General features: G+C 35.3%; 1 protein-coding gene across 1 annotated transcript; it reads right to left on the reverse strand.

The window, feature by feature from the left end:
- Positions 1-4,109: 4,109 nt before the first annotated feature.
- LOC148166092 (protein GVQW3-like) lies at positions 4,110-4,956 on the reverse strand. The gene has a single exon (XM_088049434.1). It carries the CDS (start codon positions 4,823-4,825, stop codon positions 4,544-4,546), a length of 282 nt encoding a protein of 93 aa, XP_087905560.1. The 5' UTR covers positions 4,826-4,956; the 3' UTR covers positions 4,110-4,543.
- Between the last annotated feature and the right edge of the window lie 22,549 nt (positions 4,957-27,505).

A 27,505-nucleotide genomic window follows, 5' to 3' on the forward strand; every position in this document is an offset into this window, starting at 1 on the left:
TTGCATCGAAATATGCGGTTTTCTGTAAGAATTTTGATGATTTCGTGCAGAATTCTGCTGTTTTCTTGCAATTCAGCCGTTGAATCTTGGTAAAAAGTCATGATTTTGTAGATTTCGTGCTCTTCTTTGCAAATTCATGCCAGAAAACAACGAAGATCGGCGAGAAATCGTCGTTTTGCATCGAAATATGCGGTTTTCTGTAAGAATTTTGATGATTTTGTGCAGAATTCTGCTGTTTTCTTGCAATTCAGCCGTTGAATCTTGGTAAAAAGTCATGATTTTGTAGATTTCGTTCTCTTCTTTGGGAATTCAAGCCAGAAAACAACGAAAATCGGCGAGAAATCGTCGTTTTGCATCGAAATATGCGGTTTTCTGTAAGAATTTTGTTGATTTCGTGCAGAATTCTGCTGTTTTCTTGTAATTCAGCCGTTGAATCTAGGTAAAAAGTCATGATTTTGTAGATTTCGTGCTCTTCTTGGCGAATTCAAGATAGAAAACAACGAAAATCGGCGAGAAATCGTTGTTTTGCATCGAAATATGCGGTTTTCTGTAAGAATTTTTTCAGCCGTTGAATCTTAATAAAAAGTCATGATTTTGTAGATTTCGTGCTCTTCTTTGCGAATTCAAGCCAGAAAACCACGAAAATCGGCGAGAAATCGTCGTTTTGCATCGAAATATGCGGTTTTCTCTAAGAATTTTGATGATTTCGTGCAGAATTCTGCTGTTTTCTTGCAATTCAGCCGTTGAATCTTGGTAAAAAGTGATGATTTTGTTGATTTCGTGCTCTTCTTTGCGAATTCAAGCCAGAAATCAACGAAAATCGGCGAGAAATCGTCGTTTTGCATCGAAATATGCGGTTTTCTCTAAGAATTTTGACGATTTCGTGCAGAATTCTGCTGTTTTCTTGCAATTCAGCCGTTGAATCTTTTTAAAAGTCATGATTTTGTAGATTTCGTGCTCTTCTTGGCGAATTCAAGATAGAAAACAACGAAAATCGGCGAGAAATCGTTGTTTTGCATCGAAATATGCAGTTTTCTCTAAGAATTTTGATGATTTCGTGCAGAATTCTGCTGTTTTCTTGCAATTCAGCTGTTGAATCTTGGTAAAAAGTCATGATTTTGTAGATTTCGTGCTTTTCTTTGCGAATTCAAGCCAGAAAACAACGAAAATCGGTGAGAAATCGTCGTTTTCCATCGAAATATGCGGTTTTCTGTAAGAATTTTGATGATTTCGTGCAGAATTCTGCTGTTTTCTTGCAATTCAGCCGTAGAATCTTGGTAAAAAGTGATGATTTTGTAGATTTCGTGCTCTTCTTTGCGAATTCAAGCCAGAAAACAACGAAAATCGGCGAGAAATCGTTGTTTTGCATCGAAATATGCGGTTTTCTGTAAGAATTTTGATGATTTCGTGCAGAATTCTGCTGTTTTCTTGCAATTCAGCCGTTGAATCTTGGTAAAAAGTCATGATTTTGTAGATTTCGTGCTCTTCTTTGCGAATTCAAGCCAGAAAACAACGAAAATCGGCGAGAAATCGTCGTTTTGCATCGAAATATGCGGTTTTCTGTAAGAATTTTGATGATTTCGTGCAGAATTCTGCTGTTTTCTTGCAATTCAGCCGTAGAATCTTGGTAAAAAGTGATGATTTTGTAGATTTCGTGCTCTTCTTTGCGAATTCAAGCCAGAAAACAACGAAAATTGGCGAGAAATCGTTGTTTTGCATCGAAATATGCGGTTTTCTGTAAGAATTTTGATGATTTCGTGCAGAATTCTGCTGTTTTCTTGCAATTCAGCCGTTGAATCTTGATAAAAAGTCATGATTTTGTAGATTTCGTGCTCTTCTTTGCGAATTCAAGCCAGAAAACAACGAAAATCCGCGAGAAATCGTCGTTTTGCATCGAAATATGCGGTTTTCTGTTAGAATTTTGATGATTTCGTGCAGAATTCTGCTGTTTTCTTGCAATTCAGCCGTAGAATCTTGGTAAAAAGTGATGATTTTGTAGATTTCGTGCTCTTCTTTGCGAATTCATGCCAGAAAACAACGAAAATCGGCGAGAAATCGTCGTTCTGCATCGAAATATGCGGTTTTCTGTTAGAATTTTGATGATTTCGTGCAGAATTCTGCTGTTTTCTTGCAATTCAGCCGTTGAATCTAGGTAAAAAGTCATGATTTTGTAGACTTCGTGCTCTTCTTGGCGAATTCAAGATAGAAAACAACGAAAATCGGCGAGAAATCGTTGTTTTGCATCGAAATATGCAGTTTTCTTTAAGAATTTTGATGATTTCGTGCAGAATTCTGCTGTTTTCTTGCAATTCAGCCGTTGAATCTTGATAAAAAGTCATGATTTAGTAGATTTCGTGCTCTTCTTTGCGAATTCAAGCCAGAAAACAACTAAAATCGGCGAGAAATCGTCGTTTTGCATCGAAAAATGCGGTTTTCTGTAAGAATTTTGATGATTTCGTGCGGAATTCTGCTGTTTTCTTGCAATTCAGCCGTTGAATCTTGGTAAAAAGTCATGATTTTGTAGATTTCGTGCTCTTCTTTGCGAATTCAAGATGGAAAACAACGAAAATCAGCGAGAAATCGTCGTTTTGCATCGAAATATGCGGTTTTCTCTAAGAATTTTGATGATTTCGTGCAGAATTCTGTTGTTTTCTTGCAATTCAGCCGTTGAATCTTGGTAAAAAGTGATGATTTTGTAGATTTCGTGCTCTTCTTTGCGAATTCAAGCCAGAAAACAACGGAAACCGGCGAGAAATCGTCGTTTTGCATCGAAATATGCGGTTTTCTCTAAGAATTTTGACGATCTCGTGCAGAATTCTGCTGTTTTCTTGCAATTCAGCCGTTGAATCTTGGTAAAAAGTCATGATTTTGTAGATTCCGTGCTCTTCTTTGCGAATTCAAGATAGAAAACAACGAAAATCAGCGAGAAATTGTCGTTTTGCATCAAAATATGCGGTTTTCTCTAAGAATTTTGATGATTTCGTGCAGAATTCTGCTGTTTTCTTGCAATTCAGCCGTTGAATCTTGGTAAAAAGTCATGATTTTGTAGATTTCGTGCTCTTCTTTGCAAATTCATGCCTGAAAACAACGAAAATCGGCGAGAAATCGTCGTTTTGCATCGAAATATGCGGTTTTCTGTAAGAATTTTGATGATTTCGTGCAGAATTCTGCTGTTTTCTTGCAATTCAGCCGTTGAATCTTGGTAAAAAGTCATGATTTTGTAGATTTCGTGCTCTTCTTTGCGAATTCAAGCCAGAAAACAACGAAAATCGGCGAGAAATCGTCGTTTTGCATCGAAATATGCCGTTTTCTGTAAGAATTTTGATGATTTCGTGCAGAATTCTGCTGTTTTCTTGAAATTCAGCCGTTGAATCTAGGTAAAAAGTCATGATTTTGTAGATTTCGTGCTCTTCTTTGCGAATTCAAGCCAGAAAACAACGAAAATCGGCGAGAAATCGTCGTTTTGCATCGAAATATGCCGTTTTCTGTAAGAATTTTGATGATTTCGTGCAGAATTCTGCTGTTTTCTTGAAATTCAGCCGTTGAATCTAGGTAAAAAGTCATGATTTTGTAGATTTCGTGCTCTTCTTGGCAAATTCAAGATAGAAAACAACGAAAATCGGCGAGAAATCGTTGTTTTGCATCGAAATATGCGGTTTTCTGTAAGAATTTTGATGATTTCGTGCAGAATTCTGCTGTTTTCTTGCAATTCAGCCGTTGAATCTAGGTAAAAAGTCATGATTTTGTAGATTTCGTGCTCTTCTTGGCAAATTCAAGATAGAAAACAACGAAAATCGGCGAGAAATCGTTGTTTTGCATCGAAATATGCAGTTTTCTCTAAGAATTTTGATGATTTCGTGCAGAATTCTGCTGTTTTCTTGCAATTCAGCCGCTGAATCTTGGTAAAAAGTCATGATTTTGTAGATTTCGTGCTCTTCTTTGCGAATTCAAGCCAGAAAACAACGAAAATCGGCGAGAAATCGTCGTTTTGCATCGAAATATGCGGTTTTCTGTAAGAATTTTGATGATTTCGTGCAGAATTCTGCTGTTTTCTTGCAATTCAGCCGTTGAATCTTGGTAAAAAGTGATGATTTTGTACGAGGGTAATTCCAAAAATTTTGAGAATAAAAAAAACAGAACAAGTTAGATCAAAACTGTTTATTACAGCTTTTCGAAACAGGCTTCTTGAGCTTCTATACAAGAGTGCATGCGTTTGAACCAATTCCTAAAGCATCCAGCTCATGCCTCTTGGGGTAGCGCGCTAACTTTGTCCTGGAATGCTTTCATCGCGTCATCAGGACACTGAAACGATCGGTTTCGGAGTCATAGGTGTATACCCAGGTTTCATCATCTGTAACAATCTCTGATCCACGATTGGAAGTGCCATCTTCAAAACGATCCGGTATGTAGCGGCACCAATCTACGCGCGCGTCCTTTTGCTCCTGCCTCAGCTGGTGTGCCACCCAACGCAATGCAATTTTTTTACTCGCAGGTGTTGGTGCAAAATGCTGTCCAACGCTGCCGATCTAATGTTTAAGATGTGCTAAATCTCGCAACAAGCGATTCGACGGTTATTCACTATTAGTTCCTCCACAGCATTAACGTTTTCTGGAGTAATTGCTGTTGAAGGTCGGCCGCTTCTTTCTTCATCCGTCAATGTTACACGTCCACGCCGAAATTCACCATACCAGCGGTAAGCCGTTGCTTTGGAAGGACTTTCATCCCCAAATGCCCCTTTCAATTTTTCAAGGCACCGTTCCTCCTTTATGCCGACTTTGAAGTCGTACAGGATTATCGCCCAGAAATGTTCTCTGGTCAGTTTCATTTTTATCACTGATTCGCGCTTCTATTATAGACTAAAGGGTTAGAGGAGGTGAGTGAAATTTTTGTGGTATAGTCACCAATAGTCGTCTGTTATTGTCATGAAAACAGATAACTTCCCACCCTTCTTGTTTTTTCTATTCTCAAAACTTTTGGAATGACCTATGTAGATGTCGTGCTCTTCTTGGCAAATTCAAGATAGAAAACAACGAAAATCGGCGAGAAATCGTTGTTTTGCATCGAAATATGCAGTTTTCTCTAAGAATTTTGATGATTTCGTGCAGAATTCTGCTGTTTTCTTGCAATTCAGCCGCTGAATCTTGGTAAAAAGTCATGATTTTGTAGATTTCGTGCTCTTCTTTGCGAATTCAAGCCAGAAAACAACGAAAATCGGCGAGAAATCGTCGTTTTGCATCGAAATATGCGGTTTTCTGTAAGAATTTTGATGATTTCTGCTGTTTTCTTGCAATTCAGCCGTTGAATCTTGGTAAAAAGTGATGATTTTGTAGATTTCGTGCTCTTCTTTGCGAATTCAAGCCAGAAAACAACGAAAATCGGCGAGAAATCGTCGTTTTGCATCGAAATATGCGGTTTTCTCTAAGAATTTTGATGATTTCGTGCAGAATTCTGCTGTTTTCTTGCAATTCAGCCGTTGAATCTTGGTAAAAAGTGATGATTTTGTAGATTTCGTGCTCTTCTTTGCGAATTCAAGCCAGAAAACAACGAAAATCGGCGAGAAATCGTCGTTTTGCATCGAAATATGCAAATTCTCTAAGAATTTTGACGATTTCGTGCAGAATTCTGCTGTTTTCTTGCAATTCAGCCGTTGAATCTTGGTAAAAAGGCATGATTTTGTAGATTTCGTGCTCTTCTTTGCGAATTCAAGATAGAAAACAACGAAAATCAGCGAGAAATCGTCGTTTTGCATCAAAATATGCGGTTTTCTCTAAGAATTTTGATGATTTCGTGCAGAATTCTGCTGTTTTCTTGCAATTCAGCCGTAGAATCTTGGTAAAAAGTGATGATTTTGTAGATTTCGTGCTCTTCTTTGCGAATTCAAGCCAGAAAACAACGAAAATCGGCGAGAAATCGTTGTTTTGCATCGAAATATGCGGTTTTCTGTAAGAATTTTGATGATTTCGTGCAGAATTCTGCTGTTTTCTTGCAATTCAGCCGTTGAATCTTGGTAAAAAGTCATGATTTTGTAGATTTCGTGCTCTTCTTTGCGAATTCAAGCCAGAAAACAACGAAAATCGGCGAGAAATCGTCGTTTTGCATCTAAATATGCGGTTTTCTGTAAGAATTTTGATAATTTCGTGCAGAATTCTGCTGTTTTCTTGCAATTCAGCCGTTGAATCTAGGTAAAATGTCATGATTTTGTAGATTTCGTGCTCTTCTTGGCGAATTCAAGATAGAAAACAACGAAAATCGGCGAGAAATCGTTGTTTTGCATCGAAATATGCGGTTTTCTGTAAGAATTTTGATGATTTCGTGCAGAATTCTGCTGTTTTCTTGCAATTCAGCTGTTGAATCTATGTAAAAAGTCATGATTTTGTAGATTTCGTGCTCTTCTTGGCGAATTCAAGATAGAAAACAACGAAAATCAGCGAGAAATCGTCGTTTTGCATCGAAATATGCGGTTTTCTCTAAGAATTTTGATGATTTCGTGCAGAATTCTGCTGTTTTCTTGCAATTCAGCCGTTGAATCTTGGTAAAAAGTCATGATTTTGTAGATTTCGTGCTCTTCTTTGCAAATTCATGCTTGAAAACAACGAAAATCGGCGAGAAATCGTCGTTTTGCATCGAAATATGCGGTTTTCTGTAAGAATTTTGATGATTTCGTGCAGAATTCTGCTGTTTTCTTGCAATTCAGCCGTTGAATCTTGGTAAAAAGTCATGATTTTGTAGATTTCGTGCTCTTCTTTGCAAATTCATGCTTGAAAACAACGAAAATCGGCGAGAAATCGTCGTTTTGCATCGAAATATGCGGTTTTCTGTAAGAATTTTGATGATTTCGTGCAGAATTCTGCTGTTTTCTTGCAATTCAGCCGTTGAATCTTGGTAAAAAGTCATGATTTTGTAGATTTCGTGCTCTTCTTTGCGAATTCAAGATAGAAAACAACGAAAATCAGCGAGAAATCGTCGTTTTGCATCGAAATATGCGGTTTTCTCTAAGAATTTTGATGATTTCGTGCAGAATTCTGCTGTTTTCTTGCAATTCAGCCGTAGAATCTTGGTAAAAAGTGATGATTTTGTAGATTTCGTGCTCTTCTTTGCGAATTCAAGCCAGAAAACAACGAAAATCGGCGAGAAATCGTTGTTTTGCATCGAAATATGCGGTTTTCTGTGAGAATTTTGATGATTTCGTGCAGAATTCTGCTGTTTTCTTGCAATTCAGCCGTTGAATCTTGGTAAAAAGTCATGATTTTGTAGATTTCGTGCTCTTCTTTGCGAATTCAAGCCAGAAAACAACGAAAATCGGCGAGAAATCGTCGTTTTGCATCGAAATATGCGGTTTTCTGTAAGAATTTTGATGATTTCGTGTAGAATTCTGCTGTTTTCTTGCAATTCAGCCGTTGAATCTAGGTAAAATGTCATGATTTTGTAGATTTCGTGCTCTTCTTGGAATTCAAGATAGAAAACAACGAAAATCGGCGAGAAATCGTTGTTTTGCATCGAAATATGCGGTTTTCTGTAAGAATTTTGATGATTTCGTGCAGAATTCTGCTGTTTTCTTGCAATTCAGCCGTTGAATCTATGTAAAGAGTCATGATTTTGTAGATTTCGTGCTCTTCTTGGCGAATTCAAGATAGAAAACAACGAAAATCGGCGAGAAATCGTTGTTTTGCATCGAAATATGCAGTTTTCTCTAAGAATTTTGATGATTTCGTGCAGAATTCTGCTGTTTTCTTGCAATTCAGCCGATGAATCTTGGTAAAAAGTGATGATTTTGTAGATTTCGTGCTCTTCTTTGCGAATTCAAGCCAGAAAACAACGAAAATCGGCGAGAAATCGTCGTTTTGCATCAAAATATGCGGTTTTCTCTAAGAATTTTGACAATTTCGTGCAGAATTCTGCTGTTTTCTTGCAATTCAGCCGTTGAATCTTGGTAAAAAGTCATGATTTTGTAGATTTCGTGCTCTTCTTTGCGAATTCAAGATAGAAAACAACGAAAATCAGCGAGAAATCGTCGTTTTGCATCGAAATATGCGGTTTTCTCTAAGAATTTTGATGATTTCGAGTAGTGTAACAAAGCCGGTTCTAGACCGGAAGTCGTAATCTCGAGCGCCCGTCCGGTGATGTATTGCTGGTCATCTACCAATCAGGCGCACAGATGGTGTCGGCGGCTCTTCCGGCGTATTGCTGGTCATCTGCCAATCAGGTGGCGGGTGATTTAAAAATTTGACAGATGGCGGTGGGAATTTGACAGCTGGTGGCGGGAAATTGAAATGTGTAGCCGGTTGGAGGCGCCGCGAGCCGATAAACAGTTCAATTTGCGCGTGCGCGGCTAAACGGCGGGAAATTTAAAAATTTGACAGATGGCGGTGGAAATTTGACAGCTGGCGGCGAGAATTTTGACAGATGTCATTATGGAATGGCGGAAATTTTGAATTTGACAGTTGTGTCAGATCAAGATGGCGGTGACGGTTTGGGTGACTATCATAGAGGGCGCTAGAGTGAGCAAAAATTTCAAAAAAATTTGAGTGCGGTCCTCGGAAAAAAATTTTGGAATTTCTCGGATAAAAATATTATAATTTCTCGGAAAAAACATGTAAAATAGTTCGTTATTTGGGTGTGGTCATTTGGTCTGATTTCCGCGTTTCTCGGAAAAACCGCAAACATTGATAAGACCGGACGTTTTTCGCCGTCTATATAATGAACAAAGTGATCAGCTCAGACCATTGATTGTGCTGCTGTCAAGGTGCTAATAGAACAGTAATCAGCTCAACATTTTCCGCCGTTTATACGAGTGATCAACTTAAGTCGATAAGACAAATAATTTTGTTGTAGTGAGAGTGATAATAAAAGGTAAGAATAAATTTTTGCTTCTAAATCTGGTACTGAATTTGAACTTTATCTTAGGCCTATCATGACTTCCAAAGCTGATGAAGTGATCGTGGTAAGTAACGACATCGTTCAGGCTACTAAAACGCATTTGGATAATTTGACAACAAACTTTGATCATCAAAGTGCTTTATATTTGGTCCACCAAATTAAAAGTTATTTTAAACTTTATTCGAAAACTATTAAAAGCTTGAAATTGAGTGTTGGTGCTCGACTCAAGCTTAATTCCAATTTAATTAAATTAAAACATTTTCACCTCATACTTAAACGTTTGTGTGCAAATAATGGTATCAGTGGTCGAGGATTGAAGATAAATCATCAAAAGAGGGTTCAGTGGGAAGAATTGAAAACTGCTTTTAAGTCACGCGTTCAAACTGGAATAATTTTTAATTTAAGTCACATTGATATTGTTCAATTTTTAAATGATGCATTTTCGGTTTTTAATTCTCGCATTAAAAAATTGCTTAAAAAATTTACTTTGCTTAAAATTAACGCATGTTCTCATGGTGAATTTATTAAAAACAATCCAAACGATGGTAGTGAAATTATTGAAGAAAAATCGTTTAACACCAGGAATGGACTGTTGGATCAAGGGCGAAATATTAAAAATTGGTTTCAAAATTACATAAGTGATAAAATTTTAAGTAAACTAGAAAACTTTCAACTTCGTGATTCGGGTTGGGCATTACATAAAATTATTTCGTTGGAAATCAATATAAATAAATGTGAAATTGGGAATGGTTCATCTTTCATCAGACTTCCACAACAAATTGCTAATAAACACGCTTGTGTTAATGTCAAAAATTATAATGATAACGTGTGCTTTTCTTGGAGCGTCATCTCAGCCTTATTCCCCGCTAATAGTCATCCTGATAGAATTAATTCGTATCCGCATTGGTCATCAAAATTAAATATGAAGGGAATCGAATTTCCTGTCAGTATTAATCAAATTTCCAAATTTGAAAAATTAAATAATGTTTCAATTAACGTGTACGTTTTGGAATTAAATCAAACTAAATCAAAAGCATCGTATTATACTGTAGCTCCAGTAAGACTAACAGAAAAAAAATTAGAAAAACATGTAAATTTGCTCCAAGTCCAAAACGTTTATTTTCCAAAATTAAATGATTATGAGGCTCCAGATAATGCCGATGTGGATAACACCGAAATAAAGTATCATTATTGTTGGATTAAAAACTTGTCTCGACTTGTTTCAAATCAATTAAACAAAAATAATCATAAAGTGTATTTATGTGATCGTTGCCTTAACTATTTCAAGAAGGAGGATACTATTAAAGAGCATTCGGAGCAATGTGAAAAATTAAATTTTAGTAAAATTTCATTTCCAAAATATGATTATGTAGAATTTCAAAATTATATCAATCAACAGACATTACCATTTATTTTATACTGCGATTTCGAGTCTGGGCTTCAACCGATCGAAAAAACTTGTGAAAATACATCCAAAACCTTCAAGTATCAACAACATAAAGCGTGCAGTGTTGGACTATTTCTAAAATGTAACTATGATGATAGTCTGTCCTTTTATGACTTTTATCGTGGTGAGAATGTTGCTGTGTGGTTTACAAATAAGCTTAAACAAATTGCAAGAAATGTCTCTGAAAAAATAATCGAAGCTAAACCTATGGGTTCAAGTCCAAGCTTTAAATCAGCTGTTTTATGTCACATATGTGGGAAATGTTTTACCGAAGAAGATAGACAACAAAAAAACATTGTAAGAGATCATGATCATTTTACATCGGTATTTAGAGGATTTGCTCATTCAATATGTAATTTAAATTATAAAAAGCGATTTATGGTTCCCCTTGTTTTCCACAATTTATCGGGATATGATAGTCATTTCCTCATTGAAGATATTTCAAAATTAGGAAAAATCACACTTTTGCCAATCAATCTAGAAAAGTACATTGCATTCACGCTGAAAGATGAAAATACTGATATAAAATTTAGGTTCATTGATTCTCTCAGATTTATGAATGCATCGTTGGATGAATTAGTATCGACTTTAGAAGCAGATGAATTACAACATTTAAAACGCGAATTTAAAGACTTAGATAAGGATTCCTTCAAATTACTCACACGCAAAGGTGTATTTCCATACGACTATCTCGACTCAATTGAAAAATTAACAGAAACATGTCTACCACCGATCGAAAAATTTTATAGTAAACTAAATGATTCGCACATTTCCGAAGAAAATTATCAACATGGTCAAAACGTTTGGACCCAATTCAAAATTAACAACTTGGGCGAATACTTGGATTTGTATATGAAAATTGACATTTTACTATTGGCCGATGTTTTCGAAAATTTCCGTCGAGTAATGCATAAAACGTATGGTTTGGACCCCGCATGGTACTACACTTTACCCGGTTATACATGGGATTGTATGCTGAAATACACTGGATGTAAACTCGAAATTCTTAAAGATATTGATATGTTATTATTTGTGGAAAGAGGTATTCGCGGTGGCATAAATCAATGCTGCAATCGATACTCGGAAGCAAATAATAAATATTTAGGTGACGATTATGATCCATCTAAACCAAATAAATATCTAATGTATTTGGATGTCAACAATCTTTACGGGTGGGCCATGCAGCAATATTTACCCTATAGAGAATTTAAATGGTTAGATGATGTTACTGATTTTGATGTTACAAATATTTCCAACGAGTCCAACACAGGTTACATTTTAGAAGTCGATCTTGACTACCCGCAACATATACATGATCGGCACAAAGACTTACCTTTTTGTGCTGAACACCGAAAACCAGCAAATTCAAAAATCTCTAAATTAATGACCACCCTACATAAAAAAACTAATTACATTCTTCATTATCAGAATTTAAAACAAGCGATACATAATGGTTTAGTGGTTAAAAAGATTCATAAAATTTTAAGTTTCAAGCAAGCTCCATGGCTAAAACCGTATATCGAACTAAACACAAATTTACGTGCACAAGCCAAAAGTACTTTTGAAAAAAATAATTATAAATTGGCGAATAATGCAGTGTTTGGAAAAACCATGGAAAATATCCGAAAACATCGAATTGTAAAATTGGTATCGCAATGGGAAGGGAGATACGGAGCAAAAAATTTAATATCCAGCCCCAGATTTCAAAATCGTACAATTTTTAATGAAAATCTTATCGCGATCGAGCTTGCAAAAACTGAACTTATATTCAATAAACCATTGTACATTGGTATGTCTATTTTAGATATTTCCAAAGTATGTGTCTATGATTTTCATTATGAATTCATGTTAAAGAAGTTTAATGAAAATAATTGCAAACTTTTATATACTGACACAGACAGCCTTATCTACGAACTTCAATGTGATGATATCTATCATGATTTAATTAAGGCAAATATTAAAATGTTCGATACAAGTGATTACCCTTTAAACAATCAATGGTCAATACCTCTTGTAAACAAAAAGGTCCCTGGGGTGATGAAAGATGAGCTAAATAGCAATGTGATGAGTCATTTTATTGGACTTAGATCTAAAATGTACGCGTACAAAATTAAAGGGGGAAAATGTATCAAAAAATCAAAAGGTGTTAAATTTAGTGTTGTCAAAAATAAAATCACTTTTCAAGACTACCTAGACTGTTTAAAAAATAACATGGTTAAAGAGGTGACTCAACGTACAATACGATCATTTGCGCACAAAGTTTACAGTATCGAACAGCACAAAATTGGTTTAAGCAACTTTGATGATAAAAGATTTTTATTAAATGATTCCACTGATACTTTACCACACGGTCACTACAAATCACTTTTAATGGAAACAAATGAGAGCCTACAACATTGAAAATTAACATTCATTCCTACATTTCAAGTTGGAGTAGTAGGATGTGGCAAATGTACAGTCAAGACAAATGGGTGAAGGCAACAGATCTTAATTCCGCCATCAAACGTATCCATTCCGAATTTCGTGATGCTTACTATGATCTCCTACATGCTGAGGTGTACGATGTGGACTTCACAAAAGAGGATGCATTAATTAAATCATGGAAGAAGCAATATCGCAATGGTATGGAAATTTGTCAACAATTCATCGATAAGCAAATTGATGTGGCGAGGTTGTGTCAATTTTTGTTCGACCAAGGACTACATGGATTTATTAAGGACCTGGAAATATTTTTACCACCCAATCTTGTTCAAAAGTACATAAATAAAACTTGTAATTGAAATGATGTGCCTTTATTCCCTCCCTCTTCTATAAATATCACTAGACTTATACGAAGTATTCATTGTTATGTTAGTCCCCGAACGTAAAGGTGGACGTGGTGTAGTAAATTCTCTAATTAATAAACTACCTCTAGAACTACACATACCCGGCTACAAGTAAGTCTTTACATATTCTATAAGATTTTATTCATTTTTCAATAAAAAAGCTACTGTGGTCCTGGCACAAAATTGGAGAAAAGATTACGGAAAGGTGATTCTGGTATAAATAAGTTGGATGCTGCATGCAAAGAACACGACATTAGCTACTCCAAAAATCAATCTTTAGACGAGCGACACAAAGCAGATTGGATTTTAGAAAATCGGGCTTGGGAGAGGGTTAAATCGAAAGACGCTGGTTTAGGAGAGAAAGCAGCAGCTTGGCTTGTAACAACAGCCATGAAAACGAAAAGAAAGCTTGGAATGGGTCTTCGAAAAAAGACTCATCGTCATCATCCTACTATTTCATTTAATCGTGGTATTGTAGACCACATAAGAAAGGATCTAAGGAATGAAAATGTAGATTTATTTAATAAAACAGCATTGAGAAGAGCTGCAGTGATGGCACTCCAAACAGGTCGTATAGCTGTGAGAAAAGCGGGAGGTCGTAAGAACATACGTGTTCCTAGAATAATACCGTTTGAACCGAAGCAAGGAGGAATTTTACCTCTTCTACCTATATTGGCAGGACTGGGAAGTCTTGGTTCACTAATAGGGGGAGCTAGTGCTGTGGCAAAAACAGTGATTGATGCAAAGAATGCGAAAAAGAAATTAGATGAACAAGGTCGGCATAATAAAGCAATGGAAGAAATTGGTAAAAAAGGATCTGGTCTTTATTTGAAGAAGAATGATAGAGGTGGATACGGATTGTTTTTGAAAAAACAGCAGGTCTCAAAAAACTACCTATAGAGCTACCCAACAGAGCCCTCTACGACATCGATATAAGAAAATTCGCAAAAATGTTAAAAATACCATATTTCAGAGGAGTTTTTATGCGTGACACATTACTAAATAAACCAAATAAAAATGAATGCGCAATAGTCAATTTGGATACCAAGAAAAATCCAGGAACTCATTGGGTGGCCTACATAAAAAAGAACAACAATGTTACCTATTTTGATAGTTTTGGGGCACTAAAGCCGCCTCAAGAACTTGTACGTTATTTGGGTAATAGTGTTGAAATTTTTTACAACAATGATCGATATCAAAACTACAATCAAGTAAATTGTGGTCATTTATGTTTGAAATTTTTGTATAAAAATATGTAAAATATATAAAATAAATCAGTTACATCTTAGATGTTGTATGTGAATAATGTCAACCATCTTCTCTTTAAAAAGTAACAATCACGTGCTATCCATCGATTTCCCAAATCCTATAGAACTTGATTCAGATTGCGATTACGGTTTAGCGTTAATTGGGTTTCATTCATACAATAGTATTCCAAATATTGAACCGGGCGAAAATAAATTCTATTACTCTGAGGAGAAAGATTCAAAAGTAATAACAATACCAACAGGATCTTATGAAATTTCCGACATTGAATCATACTTGATCCAAAAAATAATTCCAAACTCTGTGAAGAAAGAAGACTACAACCAATATTTTTCACTAAAACCCAATCACAATACGCTTAAGTGTGAAATTAAAAGCGAACATTACGCAATCGATTTTACACAGGAGGATAGTATTGGTAGAATATTAGGGTTTTCTAAACGTACACTACCACCACATCAACATCACGAATCAGATCTACCTGTCGACATAGTAAAAGTCAGAACTATTCAAATTAATTGTAATATAACGACAGGAGCTTTTCATAATCATAGGCTTTCTCATACCATTTACGAATTTGCTGTGCAAGTCAATCCAGGATTTGCAATAGACGAAGTACCAAGGAATCTTGTATATCTGCCCATAATTAATAAGCGAGAAATTCCAAACATAACACTAAGCATACTTAACCAAGATTTCAAACCTGTCAATTTTCGTAAAGAAGAAGTAATTGTGCGTTTAGAACTAAAGAAACTGTCATAATGGGTTTGGTGTTTATCAATCCAAGTCGAAGTCCTTATAAAAGTTCGATGTCAGTTGTTCAGCAGTCAGTCTGTAAAAGACAACCATCGAAGACAAAGGGTTTAACTCCAGCGAATATATTGTTTCTTAAATCGTTAGGTTATAATGTCATTAAGCCAAACGTTCGACTTTCATCGAAAACCGCAATTTGATGAAAACATTAAGAAGATTGAGACTCGAACATATTATCCTTATGTGAAAACTTTTAATAATAATGACATCATTGAAATTTCAATAAATCAATCGGACATATGGACCTTAATGTACGATGCCGCCTTGATTATTGAAGGTAGTGTCAAGAAAAAAAGTGGAGAAGGAAGTGTATCTCTTGTAAATAATGTTGGTGCATTTCTATTTGATTCTGTCACATACGAATTAAATGGTAAAGAAATTGAGACCGTGCGTGATCCTGGTATTGTGAGTACAATCAGAGGTTATCTCTGTTATAACCCCAACGATTCAAAGCACCTGGATATTGCAGGATGGAATTTTCCACAAAATCCTATAGTAAATACTGATGGATCATTCATTCTACGTGTTCCTCTAAAACATCTGTTTGGTGTTTTCAATGATCATCAAGTAACATTTTTTGGAAAACAAACTATACGTCTTGTAAGGAACAAGAACGATGATGATTGTATGCATACAACTAATGTAAAAGATCCTACGATAGCAGGGGAAATAAACATTGAAAATATCTCACTAAAAGTGGACATTATTACACCTAATGATGTCCTGAAATTAAATTTGTTAAAATCAATAAAAACAGATGAGCCAATGTTTATATCGTTCAGAAAATGGGATTATCATGAATTGCCTCAGCTGACTGTTGGTGCTACAAAAGAAATTTGGGGTGTAAAAACAAGTACAAGTGTAGAAACACCTCGATTTGTAATTATTGCATTTCAAACGGGGATCAGAAATACTATCAAAAAAGATCCGCAATATTTTGGGAATATAAATGTATCAGATATACGTATTATGCTAAATGGAGAATATTACCCTACAGAACGCATGAGGCTCAACTTTGAAAAAAATAAATTTGTTGATGCACATTATAATTATTCACAATTTTTGAGTAGATTTAAAAATGATATCACACATCCCAAACAACCTTTGTTAGATTATGTAGCTTTTAAGAATCGAGCTTTGTTCGTCATTGACTGTTCCCAAAGGCACCAATCGTTGAAATCAAATACTGTTGATCTTAAGGTTGATATTGAAGCCGCAAGTGGTTTTCCTGCAGATACAAAAGCATATTGCATTATCATTCATGATACCATCTTTGAACATCTTCCTATTAGTGAGATAGTACGAAGTCTATCTTAAAAAGTAGAGGGGGTGGTATATAATTTAACAGACTAAAGATGTAATGTTAATGTGACGACAATCATGATGACGATTGTTTGTGTTGATATTCAAGGGTTTAACTTGAGAAATGAAAATCAAAAATGGTCCTTTTACCCCAAAGAAGTTACCATATTCAACGGACATCAAACCAATCATTACCTTCTAAAGCCGCCTAAAAAATTTGACACATTGTCGCAAACCAATAAAAGTCAAGTGAGGTATGAAGAACGAAATTTCCATGGTCTACGCTATACATATGGATATGTGAATTATGATGACATTGCTGATATTTTAATTAAAGTATTAAAAAACTATAAAATGGTTTATGTGAAGGGGAGCCAAAAATATACTTATTTAACATATGTGTGTGCAAGTGAATTACCGGACTTGATCATAAAAAACGTTGAAATTGAAGATGGAGTACCCAAGTTTGAAAAACAACGTCCAAAATGCTTTAATCACTTTAATCAAAAAAATTACATGTGTAGCAATGTAAACTGTGTAATTTTGCACCAGTGGGTGGAACAAATAAATAAATGCTAAAGTTTTTAATTTTTTATTAATCACAGATCTATTGAAGGTGATGTTGTAGTAGATTTTCTTTAGTTATTGGTTCAAAATGCATGAAGCACATACCAACAAACCAGAAAAAGTATACAATGATAAATTCGGACTTCATTATGTGACATGTCCTTGGTCGAATCCAAACACCACGTGTGGACCTGATACTTGTAGATGTATACTCGAAAAATTAATCAAAAATGATTCATCATCAACATCAACATCATCATCATCATCATCATCATCATCATCATCATCATCACTAGAATCATGCAGTTTACGTTGTAAAGTATGTTTGATGTTTTCTAACAGTGATGATGGTTATAAAAGTTTATAAACAATTCTTTTTATTTTCACCATCAGTTTATGTCAGAATGCAGTGCACGCAACAAGAAGAAACCCTACCCATAGTTAATTTAGATTTTTTTGAAAAACCGAAAACTCATATTCATGGAAAACTACTACCAACTTCATTTCGAGCAATTTTTTGTGGGCCCAGTGGATGTGGAAAAACGAACGCATTGCTTTCTTTAATTTATAATGAAAGAGGACTTAAATTTAAAAATGTTTATCTTTATTCAAAATCTTTATTTCAAACTAAATATCAAGTACTAAAATCGGTGTTGGTACGTGTGAATGGAATAAAATACTTTCCGTACGACAATAATGATGACGTAATTGATCCCTCTCAGGCTCTTGATCATTCCTTATTTATATTTGACGATGTGGCCTGTGATAATCAAAATAAAATTCGTCAGTATTATTCAATGTGTAGACATAAAAATATCGATGCAGCCTACTTGTGCCAAACTTATTCTAAAATACCTAAACAATTAATACGTGATAATAGTAATGTTATTGTGTTATTTAGACAAGACGAAATCAATTTGAAACATGTGTATGACGAGCACGTTTCACCCGATATGTCCTATGATCAATTCAAAAAAATTTGTTCAGAGTGCTGGAGAAAACGTTATGGATGTTTAGTAATTGTTAAAGATTTTCCGGTGGATATTGGTCGATATCGCAAAGGGTTCGATAAATATATAAAAATCTAATTTTCTATAATTTATCATCACTCATTAAAATGACATCTTCAGATCCGCACGTTACAAAAGCCATTGATCGACTCACTAAAGGTATTAGGAGAAAATATTTAGCTCTTAAATTGGGTCGATTTGAGCAAGATGAAACAATAAAGAAAATATTTCAACCTATTATTGATCCTCTGTCCAAGAAGGTTGATAACATATCTGCAAAAACCACAAAAACCGCAAAGGTCATTGATAGTACGACGCAAACACGTTACTTCGCTCCAAAACGTGACTCATCTACACAGACAAATCAATTCACAGATACCAAGCCCGTCATTGAATCAGTGGATCAAATTTCAGTTAAGGAGCTTCCTACTGAAATTATTGGTGAATACAACCCTAGTTTTGAACCAACTGATGATTATGCTACAGCTACAGTTAATCCTGATGATGATGTTGTTGGTGATGGTGATGATAATGTGTTTGAAAATATCACTGAAGAAGCTTATGAAGACTACTTATCTGATTATTCGGAATTAGCTCGTGAATACATAGATGGATTTTTAAGAGATCATTCAGCAAAAGAGTATGATACAACATATGGAGTAAATCATGATGCAGAAACAAATAAATGGATGTTGGGCAATAAATTAATTCATTTTGGGAAAAACAGTGATGATTTTACTATTGGAGGTAAAACTTATGTGGGTACAAGGGGCTTGTATGAATTATTGTTTAAAAAACGTCCTATGAAGTATACAAAAGATGATGAAGATAGCTATCACTCAATACTTAAAGCAACAAGCGTACACAAAAGACAATTTGATCCAACAGGATACTTAAAAATTTACAGACAGATCAAGGTAAAGAATTTTTTAATTCGAAATTCAATGCACTAATGAAGAAATATAAAATAAATCATTACCATACGTTCAGTTCTAAAAAAGCAGCAATTGCCGAACGAGTCATACGAACATTAAAAGACCGTCTTTTTAAATACTTCAGTTTAAACGGTTCTTACAAGTGGATTAATGTTCTACCAGAACTTGTATCCACATATAATAATACCATCCATAGTACAATACATGTGAAGCCCGTTAATGTAAACAAAACAAATGAAGATCGTGTTTTAAAATCATCATTTAATGAGATTAAAGTTGCAACAGCCACAAGAAAATTTAAAGTTGGAGACATTGTTAGGATAAGTAAAGCCAAACATATTTTTGATAAAGGTTATACACCTAATTGGACCACAGAATTGTTCAAGGTTGTTAAAATAAATATTACCAATCCTACCACGTACCTTTTAGAAGATATGGAAGAAAAACCTATAATGGGTGCTTTCTACGAAAAAGAATTGCAGAAAACAAAAAATTCGGACATATATCTGGTGGAAAAAGTTTTGAAACGACGTGGAAATAAAGTATTGGTTAAATGGTTAGGGTTTGATAATAACCATAACAGTTGGATTGATAAGAAAAATGTGTTATGACATGTAAACAATGATCGTTTTGATTAGTTTACATCAAGATGTCTGCCGATGAGCAGTGTGATGTTGAAGAAATTCAGTATGATTGCGAATTGATGATTGAAGCTAACCGATTTGAAGAGGAAATCAAAAAAGAAAAACATTTAATTCTCAATATCAGATATGACTTTGAATATTTATCACCGTTCTTTATGGAATGTGGTCTAAGTCCTGCGAGAAATTTTCAACCTGCAATTCGACTTAACAATGAATTCAACAATCTGTCCTTCAATACAATCGAATGGTCTGAATTTGTTAAGGTGCTCACACGATTCATCGATGGCAGTTTAAAGGTCAACACTATCAAATTTTGGGAAAATTTTGTCATCAATCGCAAACCAAAACTCATTCAGCTATCTAAAAATTCAACTAGTTTTGTTTTGATGGATAATGATATTCAACAAATTCTCCAATTAGACACTATTTTGTCGAAAAGACTTGAAATATTACATAAATTAAATTTTTTTAATTATTATTATAAATTGTTAAATAACGTACACAAAATAGCAAATGCTTCTGTTAACTTGTCAATACTAGATATTATTAGAATTATTTGTGACTCTAATGCCTCTATTAAAAATTACTGTATGATGGAATGTATACATTTCTTAAGCGAACGAGTGTTGTGTGATTTTAATAAATATAAAGAACGATTTTAACAAGTGTTTTATTTTATCAACAGATGTGTGCGTCTACCGCAACAGGAAAGGTTGTAAAACTCATATTGATTAGATTGCTTTATTTCTGTCTTACAAGTGTAATTTCATGACTTAGCACTACTAATTTATAATTGTATAATTTTATGCAATAATCATTTTTCAAACCCTTTTGTGGTAATGGTCTTCATTTTTTAAGACAATTTCAAACAATGCTGTAGTACCGTACTCAGAATTCTTCAATTTTCTTATTCCTCTGTACACTAAACAATAAGTGTCTGAAGTAAAGGTTTCCAAGTTGCTGCGTATAACCTCAACACTTCTTTTGGGTAGAAATACTTTAAAATCTTCCAATTCCACTATAGGACACTCACCGTAAAGCCCTTTGTACAAAGACACATTTTTAATAAGGTACTTTACACCAATGGGTAGAGTTGTAAGACCCTTAAATTCCTTTATGGAATTGGAACTGTTAGTGATAATGTTGATTTGTTTCAAATCCATTCTAAAAGATGTATTACTTAGTATAAAATAATTAAATGAAAATTAACCCATACTTATCGATTCTTGGACTGCACAACACTTGATTTGAATGAAATTGATTGATTTTTTCTTTATATAGACAGCGAAAAACGTCCGGTCTTATCAATGTTTGCGGTTTTTCCGAGAAACGCGGAAATCATACCAAATGACCACACCCAAATAACGAACTATTTTACATGTTTTTTCCGAGAAATTATAATATTTTTATCCGAGAAATTCCAAAATTTTTTTCCGAGGACCGCACTCAAATTTTTTTGAAATTTTTGCTCACTCTAGCGCCCTCTATGATAGTCACCCAAACCGTCACCGCCATCTTGATCTGACACAACTGTCAAATTCAAAATTTCCGCCATTCCATAATGACATCTGTCAAAATTCCCGCCACCAGCTGTCAAATTCCCACCGCCATCTGTCAAATTTTTAAATCACCCGCCACCTGATTGGCAGATGACCAGCAATACGCCGGAAGAGCCGCCGACACCATCTGTGCGCCTGATTGGTAGATGACCAGCAATACATCACCGGACGGGCGCTCGAGATTACGACTTCCGGTCTAGAACCGGCTTTGTTACACTATTATTTCGTGCAGAATTCTGCTGTTTTCTTGCAATTCAGCTGTTGAATCTTGGTAAAAAGTCATGATTTTGTAGATTTCGTGCTCTTCTTTGCGAATTCATGCCAGAAAACAACGAAAATCGGCGAGAAATCGTCGTTTTGCATCGAAATATGCGGTTTTCTGTAAGAATTTTGATGATTTCGTGCAGAATTCTGCTGTTTTCTTGCAATTCAGCCGTTGAATCTTGGTAAAAAGTGATGATTTTGTAGATTTCGTGTTCTTCTTTGCGAATTCAAGCCAGAAAACAACGAAACTCGGCGAGAAATCGTCGTTTTGCATCGAAATATGCGGTTTTCTCTAAGAATCTTGACGATTTCGTGCAGAATTCTGCAGTTTTCTTGCAATTCAGCCGTTGAATCTTGGTAAAAAGTCATGATTTTGTAGATTTCGTGCTCTTCTTTGCGAATTCAAGATAGAAAACAACGAAAATCAGCGAGAAATCGTCGTTTTGCATCGAAATATGCGGTTTTCTCTAAGAATTTTGATGATTTCGTGCAGAATTCTGCTGTTTTCTTGCAATTCAGCCGTAGAATCTTGGTAAAAAGTGATGATTTTGTAGATTTCGTGCTCTTCTTTGCGAATTCAAGCCAGAAAACAACGAAAATCGGCGAGAAATCGTCGTTTTGCATCGAAATATGCGGTTTTCTCTACGAATTTTGACGATTTCGTGCAGAATTCTGCTGTTTTCTTGCAATTCAGCCGTTGAATCTTGGTAAAAAGTCATGATTTTGTAGATTTTGTGCTCTTCTTTGCGTATTCAAGATAGAAAACAACGAAAATCAGCGAGAAATCGTCGTTGTGCATCGAAATATGCGATTTTCTCTAAGAATTTTGATGATTTCGTGCAGAATTCTGCTGTTTTCTTGCAATTCAGCTGTTGAATCTTGGTAAAAAGTCATGATTTTGTAGATTTCGTGCTCTTCTTTGCAAATTCATGAAAGAAAACAACGAAAATCGGCGAGAAATCGTCGTTTTGCATCGAAATATGCGGTTTTCTGTAAGAATTTTGATGATTTCGTGCAGAATTCTGCTGTTTTCTTGCAATTCAGCCGTTGAATCTTGGTAAAAAGTCATGATTTTGTAGATTTCGTGCTCTTCTTTGCAAATTCAAGCCAGAAAACAACGAAAATCGGCGAGAAATCGTCGTTTTGCATCGAAATATGTGGTTTTCTGTAAGAATTTTGATGATTTCGTGCAGAAATCTGCTGTTTTCTTGCAATTCAGCCGTTGAATCTTGGTAAAAAGTCATTATTTTGTAGATTTCGTGCTCTTCTTGGCGAATTCAAGATAGAAAACAACGAAAATCGGCGAGAAATCGTTGTTTTGCATCGAAATATGCGGTTTTCTGTAAGAATTTTGATGATTTCGTGCAGAATTCTGCTGTTTTCTTGCAATTCAGCCGTTGAATCTAGGTAAAAAGTCATGATTTTGTAGATTTCGTGCTCTTCTTGGCGAATTCAAGATAGAAAACAACGAAAATCGGCGAGAAATCGTTGTTTTGCATCGAAATATGCAGTTTTCTCTAAGAATTTTAATGATTTCGTGCAGAATTCTGCTGTTTTCATGCAATTCAGCCGTTGAATCTTGGTAAAAAGTGATGATTTTGTAGATTTCGTGCTCTTCTTTGCGAATTCAAGCCAGAAAACAACGAAAATCGGCGAGAAATCGTCGTTTTGCATCGAAATATGCGGTTTTCTCTAAGAATTTTGATGATTTCGTGCAGAATTCTGCTGTTTTCTTGCAATTCAGCCGTTGAATCTTGGTAAAAAGTGATGATTTTGTAGATTTCGTGCTCTTCTTTGCGAATTCAAGCCAGAAAACAACGAAAATCGGCGAGAAATCGTCGTTTTGCATCGAAATATGCGGTTTTCTCTAAGAATTTTGACGATTTCGTGCAGAATTCTGCTGTTTTCTTGCAATTCAGCCGTTGAATCTTGGTAAAAAGTCATGATTTTGTAGATTTCGTGCTCTTTCTTGCAAATTCAAGATAGAAAACAACGAAAATCAGCGAGAAATCGTCGTTTTGCATCGAAATATGCGGTTTTCTCTAAGAATTTTGATGGTTTCGTGCAGAATTCTGCTGTTTTCTTGCAATTCAGCTGTTGAATCTTGGTAAAAAGTCATGATTTTGTAGATTTCGTGCTCTTCTTTGCAAATTCATGCCAGAAAACAGCGAAGATCGGCGAGAAATCGTCGTTTTGCATCGAAATATGCGGTTTTCTTTAAGAATTTTGATGATTTCGTGCAGAATTCTGCTGTTTTCTTGCAATTCAGCTGTTGAATCTTGGTAAAAAGTCATGATTTTGTAGATTTCGTGCTCTTCTTGGCGAATTCAAGATAGAAAACAACGAAAATCGGCGAGAAATCGTTGATTTGCATCGAAATATGCGGTTTTCTGTAAGAATTTTGATGATTTCGTGCAGAATTCTGCTGTTTTCTTGCAATTCAGCCGTTGAATCTTGGTAAAAAGTCATGATTTTGTAGATTTTGTGCTCTTCTTTGCGTATTCAAGATAGAAAACAACGAAAATCAGCGAGAAATCGTCGTTGTGCATCGAAATATGCGATTTTCTCTAAGAATTTTGATGATTTCGTGCAGAATTCTGCTGTTTTCTTGCAATTCAGCCGTTGAATCTTGGTAAAAAGTCATGATTTTATAGATTTCGTGCTCTCCTTTGCGAATTCAAGCCAGAAAACAACGAAAATCGGCGAGAAATCGTCGTTTTGCATCGAAAAATGCGGTTTTCTGTAAGAATTTTGATGATTTCGTGCAGAATTCTGCTGTTTTCTTGCAATTCAGCCGTTGAATCTTGGTAAAAAGTCATGATTTTGTAGATTTCGTGCTCTTCTTTGCGAATTCAAGCCAGAAAACAACGAAAATCGGCGAGAAATCGTCGTTTTGCATCGAAAAATGCGGTTTTCTGTAAGAATTTTGATGATTTCGTGCAGAATTCTGCTGTTTTCTTGCAATTCAGCCGTTGAATCTTGGTAAAAAGTAATGATTTTGTAGATTTCGTGCTCTTCTTTGCGAATTCAAGCCAGAAAACAACGAAAATCGGCGAGAAATCGTCGTTTTGCATCGAAATATGCGGTTTTCTGTAAGAATTTTGATGATTTCGTGCAGAATTCTGCTGTTTTCTTGCAATTCAGCCGTTGAATCTTGGTAAAAAGTCATGATTTTGTAGATTTCGTGCTCTTCTTTGCAAATTCAAGCCAGAAAACAACGAAAATCGGCGAGAAATCGTCGTTTTGCATCGAAATATGCGGTTTTCTGTAAGAATTTTGATGATTTCGTGCAGAATTCTGCTGTTTTCTTGCAATTCAGCCGTTGAATCTTGGTAAAAAGTCATGATTTTGTAGATTTCGTGCTCTTTTTGGCGAATTCAAGATAGAAAACAACGAAAATCGGCGAGAAATCGTTGTTTTGCATCGAAATATGCGGTTTTCTCTAAGAATTTTGACGATTTCGTGCAGAATTCTGCTGTTTTCTTGCAATTCAGCCGTTGAATCTTGGTAAAAAGTCATGATTTTGTAGATTTTGTGCTCTTCTTTGCGTATTCAAGATAGAAAACAACGAAAATCAGCGAGAAATCGTCGTTGTGCATCGAAATATGCGATTTTCTCTAAGAATTTTGATGATTTCGTGCAGAATTCTGCTGTTTTCTTGCAATTCAGCCGTTGAATCTTGGTAAAAAGTCATGATTTTGTAGATTTCGTGCTCTTCTTTGCAAATTCATGAAAGAAAACAACGAAAATCGGCGAGAAATCGTCGTTTTGCATCGAAATATGCGGTTTTCTGTAAGAATTTTGATGATTTCGTGCAGAATTCTGCTGTTTTCTTGCAATTCAGCCGTTGAATCTTGGTAAAAAGTCATGATTTTGTAGATTTCGTGCTCTTCTTTGCAAATTCAAGCCAGAAAACAACGAAAATCGGCGAGAAATCGTTGTTTTGCATCGAAATATGCGGTTTTCTGTAAGAATTTTGATGATTTCGTGCAGAATTCTGCTGTTTTCTTGCAATTCAGCCGTTGAATCTTGGTAAAAAGTCATGATTTTGTAGATTTCGTGCTCTTCTTGGCGAATTCAAGATAGAAAACAACGAAAATCGGCGAGAAATCGTTGTTTTGCATCGAAATATGCGGTTTTCTGTAAGAATTTTGATGATTTCGTGCAGAATTCTGCTGTTTTCTTGCAATTCAGCCGTTGAATCTAGGTAAAAAGTCATGATTTTGTAGATTTCGTGCTCTTCTTGGCGAATTCAAGATAGAAAACAACGAAAATCGGCGAGAAATCGTTGTTTTGCATCGAAATATGCAGTTTTCTCTAAGAATTTTAATGATTTCGTGCAGAATTCTGCTGTTTTCATGCAATTCAGCCGTTGAATCTTGGTAAAAAGTGATGATTTTGTAGATTTCGTGCTCTTTCTTGCAAATTCAAGATAGTAAACAACGAAAATCAGCGAGAAATCGTCGTTTTGCATCGAAATATGCGGTTTTCTCTAAGAATTTTGATGGTTTCGTGCAGAATTCTGCTGTTTTCTTGCAATTCAGCCGTTGAATCTTGGTAAAAAGTCATGATTTTGTAGATTTCGTGCTCTTCTTTGCAAATTCATGCCAGAAAACAGCGAAGATCGGCGAGAAATCGTCGTTTTGCATCGAAATATGCGGTTTTCTTTAAGAATTTTGATAATTTCGTGCAGAATTCTGCTGTTTTCTTGCAATTCAGCTGTTGAATCTTGGTAAAAAGTCAAGATTTTGTAGATTTCGTGCTCTTCTTGGCGAATTCAAGATAGAAAACAACGAAAATCGGCGAGAAATCGTTGATTTGCATCGAAATATGCGGTTTTCTGTAAGAATTTTGATGATTTCGTGCAGAATTCTGCTGTTTTCTTGCAATTCAGCCGTTGAATCTTGGTAAAAAGTCATGATTTTGTAGATTTTGTGCTCTTCTTTGCGTATTCAAGATAGAAAACAACGAAAATCAGCGAGAAATCGTCGTTGTGCATCGAAATATGCGATTTTCTCTAAGAATTTTGATGATTTCGTGCAGAATTCTGCTGTTTTCTTGCAATTCAGCCGTTGAATCTTGGTAAAAAGTCATGATTTTGTAGATTTCGTGCTCTTCTTTGCAAATTCATGAAAGAAAACAACGAAAATCGGCGAGAAATCGTCGTTTTGCATCGAAATATGCGGTTTTCTGTAAGAATTTTGATGATTTCGTGCAGAATTCTGCTGTTTTCTTGCAATTCAGCCGTTGAATCTTGGTAAAAAGTCATGATTTTGTAGATTTCGTGCTCTTCTTTGCAAATTCAAGCCAGAAAACAACGAAAATCGGCGAGAAATCGTCGTTTTGCATCGAAATATGCGGTTTTCTGTGAGAATTTTGATGATTTCGTGCAGAATTCTGCTGTTTTCTTGCAATTCAGCCGTTGAATCTTGGTAAAAAGTCATGATTTTGTAGATTTCGTGCTCTTCTTGGCGAATTCAAGATAGAAAACAACGAAAATCGGCGAGAAATCGTTGTTTTGCATCGAAATATGCGGTTTTCTGTAAGAATTTTGATGATTTCGTGCAGAATTCTGCTGTTTTCTTGCAATTCAGCCGTTGAATCTAGGTAAAAAGTCATGATTTTGTAGATTTCGTGCTCTTCTTGGCGAATTCAAGATAGAAAACAACGAAAATCGGCGAGAAATCGTTGTTTTGCATCGAAATATGCAGTTTTCTCTAAGAATTTTAATGATTTCGTGCAGAATTCTGCTGTTTTCATGCAATTCAGCCGTTGAATCTTGGTAAAAAGTGATGATTTTGTAGATTTCGTGCTCTTCTTTGCGAATTCAAGCCAGAAAACAACGAAAATCGGCGAGAAATCGTCGTTTTGCATCGAAATATGCGGTTTTCTCTAAGAATTTTGATGATTTCGTGCAGAATTCTGACGTTTTCTTGCAATTCAGCCGTTGAATCTTGGTAAAAAGTGATGATTTTGTAGATTTCGTGCTCTTTTTT

Source organism: Gnatocerus cornutus, unplaced genomic scaffold (assembly GCF_029298725.1).
Source record: "Gnatocerus cornutus isolate USDA-ARS CGAHR unplaced genomic scaffold, icGnaCorn1.1 ctg00000025.1, whole genome shotgun sequence".
Lineage (NCBI taxonomy): Eukaryota > Metazoa > Arthropoda > Insecta > Coleoptera > Tenebrionidae > Gnatocerus > Gnatocerus cornutus.